Here is a 24,262-nt window from a genome sequence, read left to right as displayed (position 1 = left end):
TGTACATATCGACGAATAAATTCACTCCACCATGAAACCACAGGAGACCTGAACTTTTTTGTTGTGTGACAACCCCTTTAAGAAAACGGTGAAAAACTAATCAGTTTTTAGAAAACTACCAATTTTTTTTTTCTTTTTAAAGCTGAACATACCTCATAGACACCCCACTCAAACCACAACATACGTGCCGCCACTGTATACAAGAAATGCATTGAGCTTTGTGCTTCGAAAAAAAATCTTAGAAATCACTCAACCCCCCCCCCATTTTTATCCCGAAATGTTACCAATAACACATACTCCGAACAACATAAATAAGCTAAAAAGTATGTGTGGTACACAGATAATTATTTCTGCGTCTACAGGACATTGAGTTAGACAGGAAGCTTTACCCAGGAGACCATCCCCGCTCCGGCAGCCAGCCGTTAATATATGTATAGCTAACACATTCTACATGATGTGTAAAGATATTTTCCATGTTTGCTAGCGTGGTCACTGTATGTTTTAATGAAGGTACTCTGTGTTTCAGAAGTTAGCAAACAGACGATGTGTTGCTGCGGTTGGCAGTGTAAGTAGTGATTTTTCAATAAACAGCACTGTAAATAAGTATATAAAACAGTGGAAGTTTCTGGCACATAGGCAAACTTAAATTATGTACCCTCCCTAGTGCCAAGGATTTTTTTTTTTTACTCTAAATGTTTTAACAGATGCCGGCTTTCAGGTGCTCGGACGATAAGGTCCTACAAATCCTATATTTAGGTTATTTTGGCCATATCAGAAATTTCTAAGTAGTATAAGTTCATGTAGACGGACTGCTATGAAGGCATCAATAGGCAGAGGGTCCCGTAATTTTTTTTCACATTTTTAAATAATAAATTTGTTGGTTTCTACAATTTAATAATGTAATCAGAGATCATCGAATTGATTAATTGATTTGTAGATACAGTATTTTTACCGCACCGTTTCAAATTCTGATTTTTTAGCTTTAGACTTGGCTTTGTTTTTCAGATTCACTTAGCAAACGGTTCATGTTCCACATGTTCCACGGTTCCACAATTCATGTGGAAATTGGTATATAACCCCCATAGTTCTCTAAAATACAGGGTTTTTTTTCTAATTCATAGTGTTAAGTTCATTTTAAGCAAATTATTTAATTAGGGTTATGGTTAGCGTTTAGGGTTTTTAGAAGACTTAAATTTGGTTTCCCTCAGACCACTCAAGTTTTTGACAGGGTTTAGCAGTTAAAAGTTGAATTCCAATAGTTTGGTCAAATTTAAAATATAACTTTTATTAGTGATTTTTAAGAACAAGACTAAATTATTATTAAAAATTACTAATAAAAGTTCTATTTTTATTATGACCAATGGGTTCTTTTGGTTGCCACAAGGTAACTATTGGAATTTCGGGTTCCTAGAACATACCAGATAGGACCTTTTAATAAGAAATACGAAGTAGGACCTTCTAATAAAAAATTCTGTGTTTAAGAGGACTAGGGGGAAGGGGGGGTTATACGCCATTTTCAAGAATTAGAGCTTCAGACCGATGCAATTTGGACCCAAACCAAATCTTCTGAAAAACCGGGCAAAGCTTCAGTGAATCAAATCTTGAATGATTCACTTATCAATAAATGTAATTTAAGCATAAAAAATATAAGATGTAATAATTACTCCACTGGCACAACACAGGTCCCTCTACAGTTGGTCTTTCCGCTTTAGATGCTTAGATTCTACTATTTCGGTAACGTCTATATATCTACAGGGTGAATCAGATGTTCTTTTTATTTAAAAATGAATGGGTAAATACTCCAACAGGTAATGGGTGAGGGGCCTATCTTAGAGCCTATGTCTGGAACATGGCCGCCATTTTGAAAGCTGCCATATTGGATCAACAATATGAAGGAGTTGATGTAATACATCAGAGAAGACCGGAATTGTCTCAGAAATGCAATGCTGCAACCTGATTTACTATATCTCTTGTGGTTTAGATGCTATCAACTCTATTGATTTCCCTTAGATAATTAGTTTTATATCTTAGATTTTAATGTGGCTCCATAATGATTAAATTAAGAGCTTTCACCACTGTGTTCAGCACCAGGGACAACACGTCACGTTGATGGAACGTTTCTGGTTGTTATTGCAATTTTTTGTGTTGGTAACTTTTGAGCCACAAGAAATAATACAAATCTGATTGTGACAATCGAATTCTGAGACAATTCTGGTCTTCTGTAATATGTTACATGGTCACCTTCCTATTGGAAAATCAAGCCCTCGATCCAATATGGCAGCTTTCAAGATGGCGTACATGTTCCTGACATAATCTAAAAGGCTCCTTACCCTTTACTTCCTGGGAATCTGATTTATCATTTTATCCTTACTTCTCTGAAATAAAAGGCTTAGAACTTTTGATTCATCCCATATATAGGAATTAGATATTTGCTTTATATTTTAGGTATTTCACTTCTTGTTTTAGGTTGATTGAAGAACCCAACAAAGCATAAGGCTTGTGTATATTGCTGCAATAAACCATCATATTCCAGCACTGATGGCAAAGGGAAGGGAGCCAAACGCCAAACTTCTGGATGAGGTCTGGGTTCAGATTTGGTGAAAGGCTCATCACTAGCGATGAGAGGACCTGAAGTTTCTGTTTATTATCGGAGATTGGTTAGACTGTTGGGTAGCCTATCCGGCAAATTGATGCCCCTAGCAACTAGCAATGGCTACCCATGGTGTCCCCTCGACCGATTACTGCCATGGCTAGTAGCTAGGGGCATCAATTACCTCAATTAACTGTTTGAAAGCCTGTCCGGCAATATGTCCGGGTTGTGCAGGGTGCACCGAATCCCACATCAAAACACAACCTTCCAGTCCGCTGATCTCTACTCATCACTCATATAATATTCATGGAATAGGGCTTTAATCTCTGATTGCTGGTGGTCTGACACCCAACATCTCCACAGATCAGTTGTTTAACAGCAAATGGAAGCTGACCTGCAGTAACCTAGCCTGACCACTACATATAGAGTAGCGCTGTCTGCTTCCTGTTCAATTCTCTTTTCAACATCTGCTGTGAGCAGCTGACCAATAGAGGTGCTGGGTGTTGGACCTCCACCAATCACACATTGAGGACCGATCCTGAAGATCATCAATAGTAATAACTTGAAAAATCCCTTTAAGGATCAGATCAATAAAGCAAAAATCCCCCACATTAAAAAATATATCAAATATTATACAAAATAAAGTCTAGAGAAAGATAACATATTCACATAATACTAAGCCAAGGAGGAAAGTGACAATGAAAACAGTTTAGGCATTTGGATTTCATTTAGCAGATTACGGGCTCTGTAGGGCGCCTCGGGCTTTTTTGCATACAAAATTAAAATTTCAAAAACTAGTGAGATGAGGAACGAAATGTAACTCCTTACACAATCTGCTGCTATGAGAGATCTGATAATCCAGTTCAAACTTATACACAGTGGTAGACGAACTTAAAAATCACCAAAAAAGACCAATACGGGTATTCTCGCTCTGATATATTTAGTTTTGTTGTTACTACGTATGTTAGGTTTTGTATACTTAATATTTCTTCATCCATAGAACAAGAGGTTCTGATGAGTATCTTTAGATATGTTTAGATTTATTTCCATGCATGTGAACAACCTTACAGTATATGTGAGGTGCAAGAGGAGATAAGCTGTGACATCATCTATTGTCAGTAGTGATGTAATGATGGGTCAGTGTTATCCATATAGAGGACATTGTACAGGGAGGGGGAGGAGATAAGCTGTGACATCATCTAGTGTCAGTAGTGATGTAATGATGGGTCAGTGTTATCTATATAGAGGACATTGTACAGGGATGGGGAGGAGATAAGCTGTGACATCATCTATTGTCAGTAGTGATGTAATGATGGGTCAGTGTTATCTATATAGAGGTCATTGTACAGGAGGGGGAGGAGATAAGCTGTGACATCATCTATTGTCCGTAGTGATGTAATGATGGGTCAGTGGTATCTATATAGAGGTCATTGTACAGGGAGGGGGAGGAGATAAGCTGTGACATCATCTATTGTCAGTAGTGATGTAATGATGGGTCAGTGTTATCTATATAGAGGTCATTGTATAGGTAGGGAGGGGGAGGAGATAAGCTGTGACATCATCTATTGTCAGTAGTGATGTAATGATGGGTCAGTGTCATCTATATAGAGGTCATTGTACAGGGGGGAGGGGATAATCTGTGACATCATCTATTGTGAGTGGTGATGTAATGATGGGTTAGTGTCATCTATATAGAGGTCATTGTACAGGGAGGGGAAGGAGATAAGCTGTGACATCATCTATTGTCAGTAGTGATGTAATGATGGGTCAGTGTTATCTATATAGAGGTCATTGTATAGGTAGGGAGGGGGAGGAGATAAGCTGTGACATCATCTATTGTCAGTAGTGATGTAATGATGGGTCAGTGTTATCTATATAGAGGTCATTGTACAGGAAGGGGGAGGAGATAAGCTGTGACACCATCTATTGTTGGTAGGGATGTAATGATGGGTCAGTGTTATCTATATAGAGGTCATTGCACAGGGAGGGGGAGGAGATAAGCTGTGACATCATCTATTGTCAGTAGTGATGTAATGATGGGTCAGTGTTATCTATATAGAGGACATTGTACAGGGAGGGGGAGGAGATAAGCTGTGACATCATCTATTGTTAGAAGTGATGTAATGATGGGTCAGTGTTATCTATATAGAGGACATTGTACAGGGAGGGGGAGGAGATAAGCTGTGACATCATCTATTGTCAGTAATTATGTAATGATGGGTCAGTGTTATCTATATAGAGGTCATTGTACAGGGAGGGGGAGGAGATAAGTTGTGACATCATCTATTGTCAGTAGTGATGTAATGATGGGTCAGTGTCATCTATATAGAGGTCATTGTACAGGGAGGAGGAGATAAGCTGTGACATCATCTATTGTCCGTAGTGATGTAATGATGGGTCAGTGTTATCTATATAGAGGTCATTGTACAGGGAGGGGGAGGAGATAAGCTGTGACATCATCTATTGTCAGTAGTGATGTAATGATGGGTCAGTGTTATCTATATAGAGGTCATTGTACAGGGAGGGGGAGGAGATAAGCTGTGACATCATCTATTGTCAGTAGTGATGTAATGATGGGTCAGTGTTATCTATATAGAGGTCATTGTACAGGGAGGAGGAGGAGATAATCTGTGACATCATCTATTGTCAGTAGTGATATTATGATGGGTCAGTGTTATCTATATAGAGGTCATTGTACTGGGAGGGGAGGAGATAAGCTGTGACATCATCTATTGTCAGTAGTGATGTAATGATGGGTCAGTGTTATCTATATAGAGGTCATTGTACAGGGAGGGGGAGGAGATAAGCTGTGACATCATCTATTGTCAGTAGTGATGTAATGATGAGTCAGTGTTATCTATATAGAGGTCATTGTACAGGGAGGAGGAGGAGATAAGCTGTGACATCATCTGTTGTCAGTAGTGATGTAATGATGTGTCAGTGTTATCTATATAGAGGTCATTGTACAGGGAGGAGGAGGAGATAAGCTGTGACATCATCTATTGTCAGTAGTGATGTAATGATGGGTCAGTGTTATCTATATAGAGGTCATTGTACAGGGAGGAGAAGGAGATAAGCTGTGACATCATCTTTTGTCAGTAGTGATGTAATGATGGGTCAGTGTTATCTATATAGAGGTCATTGTACAGGGAGGGGGAGGAGATAAGCTGTGACATCATCTATTGTCAGTAGTGATGTAATGATGGGTCAGTGTTATCTATATAGAGGTCATTGTACAGGGAGGGGGAGGAGATAAGCTGTGACATCATCTATTGTCAGTAGTGATGTAATGATGGGTCAGTGTTATCTATATAGAGGTCATTGTACAGGGAGGAGGAGGAGATAATCTGTGACATCATCTATTGTCAGTAGTGATATTATGATGGGTCAGTGTTATCTATATAGAGGTCATTGTACTGGGAGGGGAGGAGATAAGCTGTGACATCATCTATTGTCAGTAGTGATGTAATGATGGGTCAGTGTTATCTATATAGAGGTCATTGTACAGGGAGGGAGAGGAGATAAGCTGTGACATCATCTATTGTCAGTAGTGATGTAATGATGAGTCAGTGTTATCTATATAGAGGTCATTGTACAGGGAGGAGGAGGAGATAAGCTGTGACATCATCTGTTGTCAGTAGTGATGTAATGATGGGTCAGTGTTATCTATATAGAGGTCATTGTACAGGGAGGAGGAGGAGATAAGCTGTGACATCATCTATTGTCAGTAGTGATGTAATGATGGGTCAGTGTTATCTATATAGAGGTCATTGTACAGGGAGGAGAAGGAGATAAGCTGTGACATCATCTTTTGTCAGTAGTGATATAACAGAACTTATCTTTTCTTGTAAACCTGGTCTTTGATTTAAATGAGATACCGTAACTGCTCTATAGAAACCCTACATATGTAACAGGTGTCAGTTTTGTGCTTAATCACCAGAGAAATGTGGAATAAAGTCCCTTTTATTATTTTATATGGATAAAATAGATATATAGGGGATTTACTTATCCTACCTCAGTGCTCGTGCAACCCTACACGCCTCTACGACACCCCTATGGGCGGAGCCAGATGCAGAGTTTCCGGCCTTTTGACGTATCCATCGCGCATCCTGCGCAGCGTGTTATTTCTATGCCAGCCGGTGACTTTTCAGCCTCGCTTCCCCCCCCCCCCCACCATGTCCACTCCCCCACTGGACACACCCTTCCATGCCCTCCATGCTCCATTCCAAGTGCTAGCATTAAGCTTTTGCGATTATTTCAGTGCTTCTACACCAGTGTCCTGGTGCAAAAAACCCTAAAAAATACCCCCCTTATACATTATGATATTGATTAAGAGGTAGATTTTTTTGTTGTTGCAAATGTATATCATTAAAAAATGTAAAAAAAATCTATGTTTAACCTAAAAACTTGGTTAAATAGAATTTTATATAACGCCTATCCTGTAAACACTTGCCAGGGCGTAATTTTCCCCCAGTCACAGTGGGATTTTTTTTTCATCCATCTCTTCGGAAAAGCAAAAGGTACGAGGGTAAAACAAAAAAAATCCAGATTTCAAATAATTAAAAACAAACCTTTTAAGCGTTTTAATTACGACGGAGCCTTCAAAAATCTGAGAGTCAATTAGTCTGCGAGGCAGAATTGACAAAATCCTTTTCATGTCGATGTAATTGGGATGGGAGTATATATTATTGTCCTCCATGACTGAAGCTTTGCCTTGATTACGGTTGTGTAGCGCTCTCCCCCGTGGGCTGAAATCAAGACTAGGCCGTGCTTGCATATAGTTAATTCCATATGTGTCCGGCATGTTCCATTGTTGATAAGAATTACTAGTGACATTCTGTTGGTGCGTAGACGGATTGTTTACTGTAGGGTCTCCCTTTAAAATCTTGCCAATAAACAGGAATATTTGGTTTACGGCGTCTTTGCTTTGCGAAAACTAATTATTAAATTCAGACAATGTTTCAGAAATCCAGGAGGGTTGGTGTCATATCCAAAGTATTTAAACGTCCAAACAATTCTTCGGCTTTCTGTTAGATGTCACGCCAGCTGATGGCTTTATTAAACAATCGGAAATTTATGATTTCTAATAAAGATTTTTCCAGCATGGTAATATTGGCTTCGCTAATATACTAGAGTGAAACTCATTAGGGCAGATATTTCTTGGTCTGGACACGTACTGACTTGTGCGATGGGAACCTGGGAAGAACCTCATCTTCCCACGATGTTAAGGTCCCCATACATATGCAGACGTGGCCAAACATGCATGTGTATCTTTCAGATTGGCATGATCAGATACCTTTGACGATAGAAGCCAATGGCAGATGTGTTCCAGCTTGTCCAAATTTATCTCCTCAGACATCTGCTGTATAGGAGGAGTCAGGAGTAGTGATGAGTAGATCTGAACCGAAATGTCCCCAAACCTGAACCCAGATTTCAGCCTCAAGTTCAGGCTCAGGCTCAGCTCACATCCCACCCCTGCTGGTAACACCTGTGATAAGCAGCCACTTACTCTGGGATTGTTGCTCCTTAATGACGTCATGGGAAGCCTCAGAATCGAACTTCAATATGTTCCCTCATCAGTAGAGACTACAGAGGACCCATACTCCAAAGATGGTTGACCAAACAAAATGAAATTGGTTAGCTCAAATTATTTTCATCTTATGTGCATAGAGGCCTTTAGCAAACAAGCCATGTCTGCAAACCCCCCTAAGCCATCAAGAGCTAACACTTTCTCCTTCAGACTCCCTGTACACAAGTATACATAACACTTGGATGAGCATCTACATATCATAAATGGGGAGATTATAAGCTATAGCCTAACACCTCTTATCCAATCAGACAACTCTGAACAAAGTTCAAAATGGCCGTTCCTTTTTTAACCCATACGAGTTCCGCCAACATTTTGTGTACTTCTGTGGCCAGTTCATTCCGTATAGTAACCTACAGCACTACTAACAAAGTAAGGCTTCCCCATAAAAGACATTTATCCTCCATCCACAGGATAAGAGATAAATGTCTGATCGTGAGGAGTCTGGCTGCCTGGACCCCTCATGATCAGTAGAATGAGGGACTATGAAGTTGCCCTCTAATGCTGGCTTTCGGGTGAGACAATGCTGGATGTGCGCATCTCCAGTTAAGGGAGACTTCCAGTACTCATTTTCTATATTGAAGGGGGCCCCAGCATTCACACTTCACACTCAAATATTTATCCCTTTATTGAGAACTCAAAAAATTGCAATGTGTAATGAAAATAACTTCGGAATTTTTGGCAAGGGAAATAAACACGCTGAACTATGGCTTGTTTTACGGTCTGAAAAACCAAAATGATCAACTGTGGGCTACTGAAGCATGAGTAACTTGTTAGGATAATCGGATACACCGTATTGTGAGTCTGAAGAGAAACTGGCAAGCTTCGCCTTAAGGAAATAGATCGGGATGTTTCAAGAGTTAGAACTCAATGATTTGGGAATTGAATGTCTTTAGTATCGGAACATGAACATCATGTCCTCTTACAATCTAGAGTTTCCTCCCATTGAAAGGCTATACAGCAGACAAAATCAACTATGTTGATGGTAATAAATGTTCCTCACGCCTGTAAGTACATTGTTCCTGAAATGAAGAGATTAAACTTTAAAGGATTTTTTTATAATAAAAAATTATATAACAATATATAAAAAATGTATCACCTATCTATAGGATAAGAAGTAAATGTCTGATGAACGGTCAAAATGAAGGACCACACGTCCCTCTGAGCAGTGAAAAAGACTTCCAAAATCTCCACCCTGTAAGAAGTCGTATTGAAATCAATTGTGGAAAGGACAAACTTGTCACTCAATTATTTTATACGGGACTTCCAAAACCACTTACAGGATGGCCGATCCTGAAAGTTCCAGTCTGTTCCAACTAAGTTGGACTTGCAATCTGCTTTCTGTTTGTGGGAAGATCCTGAGCACAACGCAAAGATGTTTAGTAAATTAAAGCGGAGAATCTGTTCTTTCTGGACTTTTTTTCACTGTTGCCATATATACTTAACACTTGTTGAAGCTCTTCTTTAGTGTCCAAAAATATGGGTCCCAAATGAAGGATAGGACAATAAAGCTAGAAGCTGCAGACAACAATTTAGAAGAATGTTTTAGGGTCATCCAATGTCTTGCAAGCAAAAAGGTATCCACTCTGGCAGTATCTTTGCTCCAGCATGTGCCAGAATAGTAAGGAAAACATTTTTCCCCGAAGTAGAAGTTAGTTTGATCTATCGGGACTGACAGAGCGGTCAGATCTTTGCTTCTACGGAAGCCGGTACGTGCCAGTTTTAGGGTCAGTTGGTCGGTTGGAGGTGTCTTAATTTTTTTTTAGAATTGACCTTAGCAGCCCATCGAGTAGCCCAGAAGCTGAATTGGCTTATTCATCAAAAAAGAGGTGGTGAATTAAGGATAAGAGTGAGTGGCAAGATGACGATGGAGAGGCTGGCAGGTGGATCGCCTGCTATACTTTTACAAGACTATTTTCTCCTCCAAACCCCTTATACACAAAAATGTAGACATAATTTGGATGAGCATCGTATGTGTTACCAGTTTCAAGAGGATAAGCTATAGCCAGACATCCCTGAACGAGGTTCAAAATGGCCAAAGTCAGAAACTTGTGGAAGCTCTTCTTCAGTGTCCAAATGAAGGATAGGGCAGTAAAACTAGAAACTTTAGACAACAATTTAGAATTTAGAAGATTGTTTTAGGGTCATGGGTTGGTCGTACGGAGATGTCTTAAAAGTCTTGAGATTGGGCTACTTACATCATCTTTTTTAGAATTTGGCCAGAGCAGCTCGCTTGGTGGGCTGGAAGGTGAATTGGCTTGTTCATCACAAAAGAGGTTTAGAATTCGGCCAGAGCAGCTCGCTTGGTGGGCTAGAAGCTGAATTGGCTTGTTCATCACAAAAGAGGTTGTGAATTGGAGATAAGAGTAACTAGCAAAGGGGTCGATGGAGATGCAGTCAATTGAGTCTCCTCCAGTACTTTTACGAGACTTATAATATGAGTGTCCTCATGGATTCCACTAACAAGGCTTAGGAAAAATCACTGGAAGGTACATAGCTAGATAGACTAGGGATCACTGATCTTTTAGATAAGTGAGCTGGGAAGGGACAACAAGCAGGGTTCTGTACGGACAGTCTCTGAAAGTTTAAATATTACTGAGAATTTGGGAAAGAAAATCTTCTGAGGCTGAGGGAAACATCAGCCTGGAGGGAATCCAAGGTGGCTAGATGATGGAAGACTCAACTGCGGGGATGAGATAAAACTGGGTGTAGCCTGACATTACTGAGGACTAAGGTGAGTTCTGGTTCCTGTGAACACCGAACTGAACGAGAGATATAGGAAAAGGGTAATTCGAGAGGTTATTTTCATATTCTGCCTCACTTAGAGTGAAAAACACCATCAGGCACAGCCTTGTCAGAGAAATTGTAACCAACCGGCATTTTCACATGTCACAAAAAAAAAATCAGTTTTGCCAATTTTGGACCATTTACTAACAACTCAGTAAACAGTTATTACCAGAGTTGGAGGTCAATGATGACTCTCCAATCTCGAGCGAATCATTGATACAGCTGTAATTATTATTCAAAAGAATAGAGCAAGTATTAATCTATTTCTATGGATTATTCTTGACTGCAGCTTTTCCATTCTGAAGCCACTTAACTTATTTTTTTTTTATTCCAGGAAATGCCCCAATTGAATTAGTATCGTAAAGCTGAGGACTGTGTCAGTAATAAGGCAGTGACTGTTTCGTGTTTTTAAAGGTTTTACACTACAGTGCTACCTGTATACAGCACTGATGTCATCGGACGGCATAACCGGCGACAGTCTGGGACAGAACAGCCAAACATTAGATCGCATTCTAAGTGGCCCTATTATTGAATGTTTTTTTGCAAAGATTATTAAAAGTCAGTTTGTCCTGAGGGATTTCCATGTATTTGCTTCATTTTTTGCACACCACCTGCCTACTCCTAAGACTTCACATTCATAACACAGGAGATGTGAATGCCCACAGTGTCGATGATTTCCAAACTCATAGTTGTAATATTTGGAAGGAAGAAAATGTCATATTTCACATCGATCTGGTTCTCAAATGAAGGTCTTTGTATGACAGGCCATTGTACCAACCCTGCATTTATCTCAGGTACTACGTATGGCTTGTGCTGAAATATGTCAACATGTTCCAGTCAATGGCGGGTTGTGAATTTTCTTTGTACGGTTCCTTTCCTTCTGCCAATCAAAGAGTGACAGTTCATTTTGATTTTGTATTTTTACATTTATTTTCTTGTGACCTTGAAAATACCGGAAGTCATTTTTAGTTGGTTGGTGGCCCAGGACATGTTCAAATGCGGTAGATTTCTAGAGGACAGATCTCCACCATGGAAGGTCAATAGAACAAATCAATAGTTTCGAGTTTACATAGACCTTTGTTAGGATGGATCTATCTGGAGTGGCAGACTATTAATTTTCTAAGACTCAAGATTTGTTTCATACATCGGGATAGAGTTATTTGTTCAGCGTGTGAATTTTTACCAACTCTACTCAGGTTATAAGATCTAAGCTTCTGAGATAACAAAGACAAAATTTCTTAGTTTATATAGTAGCCTCTGGTATTCCCTAAGGTGCCCATATACCTTCGATCTTCTTCAAATTCTTTTAACAGCAGTTACTCTTCATGACCTCCCCATACATGTGCGCTTGTGTTGGCCGACCATGCTTGAGCTTGTAATTGGGAGATATGAGTCCATTAATGGACACCTCTACTAACAGCTTATCCATCCAAAGAATTCTGCTACTCAGTAGGTCAATCCTTCTAGCAGAGCCACTCCGTCCATAAACTGAAATCGGTAGGTCAATTTTACTCCTATGTGTTTAGAAACCCTAATATGTTCACAGTACCAAAGCAATTACTGTATCTCACCTCAAAAAGGAGCGGTCTGGGCCACAAACTTACAATGCAGATCACGTTTATGCATGCCAGATGTTTTTTTTTTATGGGATCTGCCAATGCCATTATACATTTTTATTATACCTATTGGTAATACATTTTTTGTTTACAATACATCATCAACAGGAGCTCTGGTCAAGCCACACTGACCCCTCCCCCCTCCATAAGAAACAGAGGCGCACATCTGCTCATTCAGTAAAAGATAGAGCATGCTCTATCTTTTCCCGATGTAAGGGCGGCCATTGCCATCTATGGGGATGTACATGCGTCCGCAAATTTGCGGCCGCATGTACATCCCCCCAGATGGCCGTCTGCATGAACTCTTAGTTTGTGACTTCGGACACTACACTCAACAACGCCGGCTCCAGGTTTCCACAGGCCACTGGGCAACGGAGCTTCAGTGGGCCCCTTTGCAGTGAAGTCATGTGGCAGCATTAAACATTCAGAAACTATAACAATCTCCTGTTCTCCTAAAATATTCTGTAGGTGCTTATTGGAGAGTAAAAAAAAACAACTATTTTTTTTTTTACTCTCCAATAAGCACCTTAAGATGAGTTCCAGTGACTTTGGTTGTCAACATTTTTAATGGATTTAAAATAAAGATTTTGTAAAGTTTTTAAAGACAAGACGTGCCCATATACCTTCACTTGATCTTCTTCTAACTCTTTTGACCAGCAGTAACTCTTCCTGCCCACCCCATACATGTGCGCTTGTGTTGGCCAACCATGCTTGTGCTTCTAATTGGGAGATATGAATCCATTGATGGACACCTTTGCTAACAGCTTCTGAAATACAATGGCCGACATTTACTAAGCTGCTTGCGCCATTTTTTGTCAGACTTTGCACGTTCTTTTCAGTGCAAACTCCGACAGAGGTATTTATAAATGGTGCGGCTGCACTATACCCAGCGCAACACAAAATTCTGCACTGAGAGGGGCGTTCCGGTGCACAGTCGGACAGTGGGCCACCTTTTATATGCAAAGTCCGGCAGAAGTTTTAAAGGTGCACCAAAAAAAAGTGGTGCACTCTGTTGGAGCTGTTAGGCGGTGCCCGAATCATGAATCTGGCGCCCCCTGCACACTACACAGGCAAACTGCACATAGTACAGGCTGCACTGTTTTTAGTAAAGGTGGGCCAATAGGTCGATACTACTAGCAAAGGCACTTCATCCATAACCTGAAATCGGTAGGGTCATATCATTTTACTATTATGTGTTTAGACACCCTAATAAGTCTACAGTACCAATACAATTAGTTTACTTATGGTCAAAAAGGATCGGTTTGGGCCACCACCTTATGCCAGATGGGTTTTTATGGGATCCGCTAATGACATTATACATTTATATTATTAAACATTATTCATTTTCAATACATCATCAATAAGAGCTGGCTTCCCATCTTCTGAATTTTGTGTGTCTATGTTCCAGGCGATCAACTCACTACTTTCAGGAGATCGAGAGTCCAGGCATATTTCCTACGGAAGATCTGGAGAAGGTAGGAGTACACAAAACTTTTTTATTTTCTTCTGACATTATCAAAGTTCATCAACAGCCCATCAATAGTCTAAGCCCTAGGAGGTAGACCATCAACGCGGAATCTTGGGATGCCCTTTGGAAGGGTGAGTATATCTTTTTAATTAAATTCTCCTCAAAATGTTGCCCATACTAGAGTTTTTTTTTGGCAGAAAAGGAAAAGCCCCTTTAAAACTTAAAATGCAAATCATAGAAATTGTGATGGGGAAACAGTTGTAAACCATAGAAACACTTCAGAGTTGATCTCGTGACTCAAAGGCTTGAATGTACTCATAGAATGATCTTTTTCAAGCCCCTAGGATATCCGCCTTGTGGCAACCCTTTTATCTACTTGCCAGAACAAAGCAATTTTAAAAATGCAAGTAACAGAAGTGATCCGACTTCTCTTACAGTCCTGATTATACAAGGCGTGCTGATGTATTCCAGTTATTGTTATTGTAATATTTTCCAGATAACTCACCATGCCAGCCTTGTGACGTGTATTAATGTGGGAGCAGGTAACAGGAGAGGGGTTGGTGGGGACTGAATTACACAAAGCAGTGCGGGTGTTTTTGTTGGATAAAAGAGATTTTGAACAACATTGTGAGACACAGCAAGAGACACAATGTTCCAAAAAAACTGCAGCAGATTCGTGTCAGAACAATGTCAAGTTCCATGGTAGGAGAGCAATTGTATCATTACATTATGAAGTCAAGGAGGTTCGTTTCTACAAAAAGAGTGCAATTATTATGGATTTGTTATGAGAATTTAAAGAAGTAAAAAAAAAAACAACTACCGGATTTGCATTAGTTCTGATGTAGAATCAGTAGTTGGAAAGGTTAGGTGCAATCTGTGGTCCATCGTTGGTCAAAGTAGATGTTGGGTTGCCAACAGAGAAGACACCAGGTGCTTACAGATCAATGCTATAGAGCAGTGATAAGGAACCTTTTAGAGACCGAGTGATCAAACTACAACCATAACTCACTTATTTCTCGTAAAGTTCCCTGCTCTGTCACAGTCTACAGTCAGGCTCGGCGCCAGCACCTGGCTAACCCGGGCAACCACTCGGGCCCCCAGATCAATTGTGGCAGTGTCGGGCGTCTCTCACAGCGATCTGTGTCTTCCGGACACAGATCGCTATGAGAACATTTGCAGTCACTCAATGCTTTCCCCAGCAGGAGCTGCTGCATCGGAGGCTGAAGGACCTGCAATGACGTCATGGTCACATGACCTGCCGGGGAGAGCAGTGACCACACAGAGAGAGCTGCATCAGTGAGGTGAGGGGGGAGACATGGGGGGCAGTGTATATAGAGGGAGAGGGTAGCAGTGTGTATACAGAGGGAGAGGGTAGCAGTGTGTATACAGAGGAAGAGGGTGGCAGTGTGTATACAGTGAGAGAGGGTGGCAGTGTGTATACAGAGGGAGAGGGTAGCAGTGTGTATACAGAGGGAGAGGGTGGCAGTGTGTATAGAGTGAGAGAGGGTGGCAGTGTGTATACAGAGGGAGAGGGTGGCAGTGTGTATAGAGTGAGAGAGGGTGGCAGTGTGTATACAGAGGGAGAGGGTGGCAGTGTGTATAGAGTGAGAGAGGGTGGCAGTGTGTATACAGAGGGAGAGGGTAGCAGTGTGTATACAGAGGGAGAGGGTGGCAGTGTGTATACAGAGGGAGAGGGTAGCAGTGTGTATACAGAGGGAGAGGGTGGCAGTGTGTATAGAGTGAGAGAGGGTGGCAGTGTGTATACAGAGGGAGAGGGTAGCAGTGTGTTTACAGAGGGAGAGGGTAGCAGTGTGTATACAGAGGGAGAGGGTAGCAGTGTGTATACAGAGGGAGAGGGTGGCAGTGTGTATACAGTGAGAGAGGGTGGCAGTGTGTATACAGAGGGAGAGGGTAGCAGTGTGTATACAGAGGGAGAGGGTAGCAGTGTGTATACAGTGAGAGAGGGTGGCAGTGTGTATACAGAGGGAGAGGGTAGCAGTGTGTATACAGAGGGAGAGGGTGGCAGTGTGTATACAGTGAGAGAGGGTGGCAGTGTGTATACAGAGGGAGAGGGTGGCAGTGTGTATACAGAGGGAGAGGGTAGCAGTGTGTATACAGAGGGAGAGGGTAGCAGTGTGTATACAGGAGGGGGGAGGATGTGTCCACGCGGGGGAGGGGGGCAGTGTGACTACTGAAGGGGGGGCCAATAAAGGGGCCCACTAGGGCTCTGTCGCCCAGGGGCCCACTAAAACCTGGAGCCGGCCCTGTCTACAGTTGAATCAAGCCAAGTAGATTTTAGAAGGAAGGAGACCATGGATAACAAATATAAGAAGATACCACAGTCCCGGTTCCTGGATCTATGAGTAATGTCCCTGGTTTATCATGATGGATTCTGATGGTAGAACAATGATGAACACATATTGTAGATGTTGAGTTATTATTGGGATAATACTATAGCAAAGTCATGTATTCTCTGCAGCTGCTTTACTCTACTGTACCTCTTGTTATAGCAAAACCACCTGAGAAAGCAGATGGTAGTAATTATAAATACAATGCAGAAGAAAATGAATAGAATCTATAGAGGATCTGTAAGTGGGAATAAGAAATATGATGTTGAACATAAGTTTTCCAAACTCTCCTGATGAAGAGTAATGCGCTGCCCTCTCTAGACAACCTGCTCTTCCCTGCACTCACATGTTGTATTTATATCAAATGAGTGGATGGGATCCAAACTAAAGCCTTTCATAAATTGACCTATGGTAATTTTTTATCAATTTTTTTATTATTCATTTTATTATTTTTGCTATAACCACCAAGCTCTACTATTATCTTACTTTTTAAATGAGCCTACAACTAACCTTAGGCGTTATAATCATTCTAATCTGTTCATTATGGCATTTCTGAGAAATTCCCATTTGAATCCTTATGCAAATGAGGCAGTTGGTGCACCTCAGCTATATCCTCATCCACCAGCATTCCTGCCTGGACTACCCTCTCTGTCTGATAAGCAAGAGAGGTGTGGGACAACAATGGAAAAGGGAAGTGTTTTAGGCAGGAATAGCAGAGCACCGGATGCTGGTTGCATCAACTCCCTCATTAACATATGAATTTAATTGGTAGAATATAAGAATGTGTATAATAGACAAAAATAATAAAGGTTTGATGGAAATCCCAGTGCATTTCTCTACAACATGTTTCCAGCAAATTATAAAGATTGATGGAAGTGGTAGAATTCTTTTAAGGTTTGGTCACCAATAGCTAAGCACATCCCTAACATCCCATTGTAGCTCCTTCCTAATGTATTCCAATTTCCATATCCTAATACTACCTCTTCCAGATGTTGAATCATCTTTAAAGGGGTTATCGGGTTATAAAAAATTACTTAGGGTCGGGCTGGGGTGGGCTATTTAAAATAATAAACGTTTACTTACCTCCTCCGGCGCCGCCGTTGTCCCGCACCATGGTCCGTTTGATCCATGCCCCTGTTTGTTTACAGGGGCACAGAAGACATGCACAGGGTGCTTCCGGCTGGCAATGTGGCCGGCTCCTCCCATCCGTCCCTATCTCTCAGCGTTGTAAGTGCTGGGAGATGGTGTCGGATGGAAGCTTTCGGCGGGGCCATATCTACTGGTAAACCTATTTACTTTTGTCAAAGATGCCTAGCAATAGTGGATTGTAATATATTTGGTTTGGGCAGTTGCCCGGGGCCCAAGCCCTCTCTAGAGGACCCACGGCAACCCAAACCATCCACCAAATTTTACACTGAGAAGAATGTTCGTACATGAAATCCTTTTACATCTGTTGCTGCTCCCAATACAGGTGGTCCCCTACTTAAGAACATCTGACTTAGAGACAACCCCTAGTTACAACCGGACCTCTTGATGTTGGTAATTTGCTGTACTTTAGTCCCAGGTTAAAATAAACATCTACAACAGTTATCACAGGTGTCTGTAATGAAGCTTGATTGTTAATCCTGGTTCTTATGACAACCCAACATTTGTCATTTGAGGCCAAAGAAATTCTGGCTGGGGTTACAATGATAAAATATACAGTTCCGACTTACATACAAATTCAACTTAAGAACAAACCTACAGAACCTATCTTATATGTAACCTGGAGACTGCTTGTGCACATGTCCACAAGAGCCATTTCTACACTGCCACCTATTCATACTAGAATCGGCTTCTTGGGGAATCAAGGATGCGTCTCTTCTTATGCTTTCAATCTTTTGACCTTTGGAGGACAAAGCAACAGAAGGGACAAATCCTCCATTCCTTAAGAAGCTGATTCTAGTACCAGATGTAGGAAGTGATTCCAGACTTGTAGGGGCCATAATATTCATACAGCCTGGTCTTAATCCGCCCCTGATGTCTATTGTCACCCTTTACTCACTAATTTACATAACTATAAAAAATAGAAGATGCAGAAAGAAAAAAAATTGGGTGCACCAGCCAAAATGGTCCCGCCCCTGGTGATCACAGGAGCTCATTTGCATAAAGATAAAAAAAGAATTATTTCTCAAATGACATATCTCTGCAAAGTAGGAAAGTTATATCTGACAATCATATCAGGTGCTTTACACATTGCTGATTTTATTTCTGCGTTCATTTAGGAGATGTTACACCCCTTTAAGAACCTCTTATAAAATGCTCAGCTATTCTATAGTCCCATAAGTATAGAGGGAGAGTCATATAAATTCATAGCGATTCTCCGCTTTCATTATCCATATGTTTAAGGAAAAAGACAAGAAAGTTTGTTAAAAAAAGTCTGATTTTACTAAATATGTGAATAAAAATGTGAAATAATTTGCGAGTCAAGTAAACTGTACACCCGCCCTCCTCTCGTTACCCTTTGGCCACATTATATTTCATTAACTCAGCCAACGCCTATTTTGTCACTGAGAATGTGTGAAGTTGGACGCGCCGGTTTGAGATACACAGTTCAAAGGCGACGTCCTCGGTTTTATTTTGCTTGACTCGAATACAGGAATTGAATTGATTCCATCCCTTGTACTACGCGTAGGATAAATTCCAGTGACAAAAAGCCCTAGAGTGATGATTTCCCTTAATATTAGTCCTCCGTGGAAGAAAATACTGATGAGATGTGCCAAGGTTGGCAGAGTCTCCGCTCACACTCCGATTAGTCATTGCGTGGAGTAGGCAGAGGAACTATCTCCAAGGGATTGTCTTTTCGTAGAGAGAACAAGATCTCAGCAGCTGCTTGTACCTATCATCGTTTAGAGACTGGCAGAGACTGTTATGAGACTACAGACATTAGGATGTAGGCATGTTTTCTTTATGACGCTTCATGTTGATGGACTGTCCTTGAATGCACCATTGACGTTTTGAACCTTTGTAAAGTAACATAGATAGAAGGGGGTTTCAAGTATAACTGGAATGAGGGACTCACCTGCCCCCAATGTCTAATTGAGCTGGAAGTGTTGGCGTTCACATAAGGAAAGTAGCGACGTCCAGCAACGTCTGTTCCGGATTATAGAGACACTATGGCCTGTGACTGGCCGTAGAGATCAAGGGACCACCAACACTTCCATCCCAGCCAGAGAGGTTAGGAGTCTATAGACAATGGTAGAAAAGTAAATTGTGAAAAAAGAGGTATTTAAAAGGAAGGGCAAGTTTATTTGGGGTACTAAACCACCTACATGATCATATGGATTGGTGGCCTAGTGCCATAAATAATTCTTTACAAACCGTAGGGCCAAAAAAAAGTTGTGTTGGTATGAGTTGAAATTTCTCCTGCTCTGGCTACACACCATTGGCTTGTCGAGGCAAATGGCACCCAAAATATTGGCAAGTTAAAGTTATTTCGGTAATTCATTCCTTCTTCTTTCTGTGATTTACTGTATTGTTCCCAAGGTCTTAGTAGACCAACAAAATATTGAAGTTTTCTTAGGGTTAGGCTCTAGCTTCCTATATAATAATGGCAACCAAAAGTCCAGCTGAGAACAGGCCCGCATTACTGGAGACTTTGACGTTTTGATCCCAAGGTCTGAGTAGACCACCAAAATGTAGGAGGTTCCTCGAGAAGGCAAAGGCTTCCCATATAAGAAAGGGCACCAAAAGTCCAGCATAAAATAGGATACTGGAGGTCCACATTTTTGGAGACTTTGACTTTGTCGGAAGTGTTGATCCCAAGGTCTGAGTAGATATAGGACGTATAGGATATTCCTAAAAAAGGCTCAGGCTTCCTATGGGAATTGAAAGTAGATCCCAACCTAAGTAGATCCCAAACCTAATTTGTTTGGTCGCCCAAAACGCATCAGCCATTATGGATGGTAACATCATTTTTTTCCCCTTTTAACGTATGTACCAAATAAAATAAGAACTTTTACTTGTGGTGCTGGGATCTGCTTTCAATTCCCATGTGTGCTGCAATCCAGGCACCATTGTGAATTTCCCCACTGTGGGACTAATAAAGGATTATCTTATTAGCCCTGTGCATCAGAAGACTTATTAATGAAGTTCAGCTGTTGTTTGGAGGCTGTTTGGTGAGCCATATAAGTCTGTATTTTTCGACGGAATATTCCCATTCCAGGATTCCTATACAGTAAAAGGCACCAGTCCAGCAGGGAACAAGCTACTGGAAGCCCATGTTAGACTTTGACATAGAGTGGGTCACTAGAATTGTTTTTAATAATAGATTCAAGGAACCCAGTCCAACAGTGGATGACCGTGATCCTGACCTTGGTTATGTTCTTCTACCTTGTACTTTGGACTCTTTGTTTAGTACAAGTTTTATACTACTAGTGTAACACAATTTCACTGGCGATTCATGTTGTGATCCAAATGTTGAGTAGGCTCTCCAATGGAACTAGAAGTGTTGGGTTTACCGTAGCTTTTAGAAATAAGCAGATGCAACATAAAGACGCAGAGGGCAGATGGTATTTGTCAAGCGCTGGTGGATCATGAGCTGGCGCAGGCTTTAGCTGGTTGGCCAACTGGGTTTCCCCAACCTGCGCTGGCCAACTCTGTGGGTCGGTACAGCCCACTGCATTTCCCTCCACGCCCGTGTGCCTGCACCAGGAATTACGACTTTATGAAGGTTTGTACACCAGTAAATCCACCCTACAGACTCAAGAGCAAGTTACTTCCTACTTCCTTAGAGGTAGCTCCCAAAACCTGTAAAGAGCACATGTACTTCCAGATAACCCTTTCACCACCAACTCCAACTTTTTGCATCCTTTAATAATTGTCACTCCAAGGGTTTCAGTGCCGTTGTAATTTATGTGCCGATAGTTTCACACTGTATGATCACGAGGCTTGATACTGTCAGATGGGTGGTCTTGAGAGGGAGCATAGAGCCCAGGACCACCCATTGGATAGTAGAGAGTTTAGTTAGCATATTGGTTGTTTAAACTAGCAGTACCGGTTCCTCGGGCTACAAAACAAATTCCAACTAACTGAAGCAATCTATATTACAGGATACAAAGTGTAAGAGTTGGTGGAGGTGGAGAAAGGTCTTCTGTAATACATTTCCGAAAATGTTTATATATTTATACGCTTTTTTTGGTGTTCATAAAAAATTTCCCGCATAGAGATTTGCTTTATCCAATCAGTGAGCTTAATATTTTTGTATAAACGCGGATTAAGCTACAGATTGGTTGCACTGATCACATGGGTGGACAGGTCTACCATCATCACCGATACAGTGAGAAAGGAGCAGCAGGGAATTAAATAAACTTTGGAACTTGAAAAAAAAACCTTTAAGCTATGAAAACAACCAAAAATGTCATAAATATTCTAAAGATCGACTATGTTTTAAAGGGTTCACACGAATTAGATTACTTGATGTCTACTGATGGATCATATTTGCTACTTTTTGTCCACAACTAATACTCCTCAGGTCGAGAGATGTAACCGGCAGTGAGAGGTGTAATACGAACCATAAGTTCACCCATCTTTATGGTCACCTATTGCCCCACATTAGCACAAGAAGCTAAAATACATATTTCACCTCACGAGGAACCAACGCGTTGACCTGAAGACTTCATTTAATGCAAATATATTCTCCTGTCCGAAGAGGAGGCCTTCGAGGGAGCGGGAGAGACATCTACAAAGAGCAAATACAGAACAAAAGGAAAGTAGCATAAACTAATCTCCAGTCCTACCTTTGTATTTGGTCACAACAGCTGAATTGACACTCAGAGGCTCCTGGAAGGTGACAGTGAGTGATGTGCTGCTTGTTATCATGAGGCAGACATTGGTCGGCACCTCGGGGGCTCCTGAAAAGAAACAGAATCTTCAGAACTCGGCTCGATAAATCTTAACTAAACAAGAGGCGCTGAAAACAGGCACAGGCTTTCTTTGCCTTTTAGTGTCTCAAACCGAGTTGCAACAGAAGTGATTGATAGGGTGACTGTCTAATACTTGGCAAATAAAGGTCTAAAGCTTATATTAAGTAGAATGTTTCCATGTCATAGGACACCGCTTTGCAAATAGGAGACTTTAAGTACAACAGTCTACTCACAAGCCAGCCAGCCGCTTCGACCTGGAATCGATACCTGTGTCTATGGACGTAAAATATACCTATTGCTTTCTTACCTGAAACAACCTGAGGATCAAGACACTGAAGAAGGGAATTGAAAAATACTCTAAATACACACAAAAATGTTAACTAAAAATATAAGTTTTACATACAAAGTCTTTGGACATGACCACAAAGTCCAATGACCAGTGCTTCCCCCCACTTAGCCATGAGTGAGAGTGCCCTGCTCCAAATGTTAGAATGAAAAAGATCAGGTGCAATAGACCTTGTGGTCCAAGCCCATGATGCACCAAAATGCTTATTTGCATAGAAATAGTAATGGATTGTCTGCATTAGGTTTGCTTATGATTTTAGAAACTTCACCCTTAAAGGAAGTTTACCTACAGGATGAAAGATTATAAACCAAGCACGCTTACATGCTGGTGTGTGGCCCCTCTGGCAGGATCTGCTCTTTTTTTCAGCTGTTTTTATGAAAAAGGGCTTTTAAAATTAAACAAATGAGCCTGAGGGGCTCTGGGCTCAATTAACAGTCATGAACCTGGAGCCCCTAAGGGTCATTTGCATCATTTTTAAAGCCTTTTTTTGTAAGAAGGGCATGCAAAGCTGAAAGAAGAGCCAATCCTGCTACAAGGGACACACATGAGCATGAAAGTGTGCTTGGTTTACAGTCTTTGATCCTGGTGGTAGATTTCCTAGAGAATCTAAAAAAAATTCACAGAGGACAAATGAACATTAGGGCCGATCCTTGGGTTTTTGGAATAATCCCAAGACTTTCATCCAATAATTTATGTTCTCTGTATGATGGCACTATGGACATCCTTCCACCTACAAAACTTGGACACTTTCTTTAAGAACCAGTACTGTACTCACCTACGCCTTGTGACTGGCATTGCAGTTTATCCCAGTATCTTGTATAATTGGGAATACTAGTGCCCCAATCATCAGACCAGACTTTATACTCCCTCTATATGGTTTTGCTTCTTCACAAAACCTAATGTCGGTCATACAAATAAGAACAAATTTGGCAAACCTGTCCGATTACAGCAGAGGAATGAGAGATTGGTCACATCAAATTTTCAAAGGAGATAAAAGATCATACATTCACATCAATGCTTCTTTCAGAGAGGTCTCAGGGACAGCTTTTGGTCTTGATCACTGGGGTTCCTAGTGGTTGGACCACCAGGAATCGTAGATAGATGATAAGTGTCTTCTAAACTTAAACCCATAAAAAAAACCACACCTCTGATTGGTAACACCTAATTTATTCTTAATTTCTTCTGGGAGAAATAACAAAACGTGGTAGGGTAGAAGTTAGGGATGGTAAAACAGACATTCCAGGAGAGGCACGCTTTGAATACGAAGTTAAAATTCTTCAATGGCATTTATAAAAACTGAGCGAGCCAAGTCTACACTCCGTAACGCACACATAATTCATCTATTCAGAGAATTCCCTGTTCCACAGGTCTGCCCTGTTTACAAGCCAATAGAGCAATCTACTGTAACCAGAACTATGAGTGAGAGTGATAGCGGTCTGGAGTGGGACAGAAGACGTCATCACCAAACTCGAGGGGAGAAGAGAGAGGGTGCCACAACGATGTGCCAGTTGGAAACATGGTAGGCAGATCATTGTGGAGTGAAGACGAAAAGAAAAGAAAGCTTGTGTAAGCCACGGAGAAAATGGACGAGCCACTCACTCAATTCAATGACTGAGG

The 24,262-nt window shown here is 41.1% G+C and overlaps 1 protein-coding gene across 2 annotated transcripts in view; it reads right to left on the bottom strand.

The window, feature by feature from the left end:
* The window catches only part of ANKFN1 (ankyrin repeat and fibronectin type III domain containing 1), a 530,260-nt gene that overhangs the window by 141,975 nt on the left and 364,023 nt on the right, over nucleotides 1-24,262 (bottom strand). For both annotated transcript variants that reach the window (XM_072112310.1, XM_072112311.1), the window contains one exon: nucleotides 22,174-22,287. In XM_072112310.1, the coding sequence (XP_071968411.1) occupies nucleotides 22,174-22,287 (114 nt within the window). The remainder of the gene's footprint in view (nucleotides 1-22,173; nucleotides 22,288-24,262) is intronic.

Source organism: Engystomops pustulosus, chromosome 6 (genome assembly GCF_040894005.1).
Source record: "Engystomops pustulosus chromosome 6, aEngPut4.maternal, whole genome shotgun sequence".
In the NCBI taxonomy this organism is placed as follows: Eukaryota; Metazoa; Chordata; class Amphibia; order Anura; family Leptodactylidae; genus Engystomops; species Engystomops pustulosus.
This window is presented reverse-complemented; position numbering and strand designations above follow the sequence as displayed.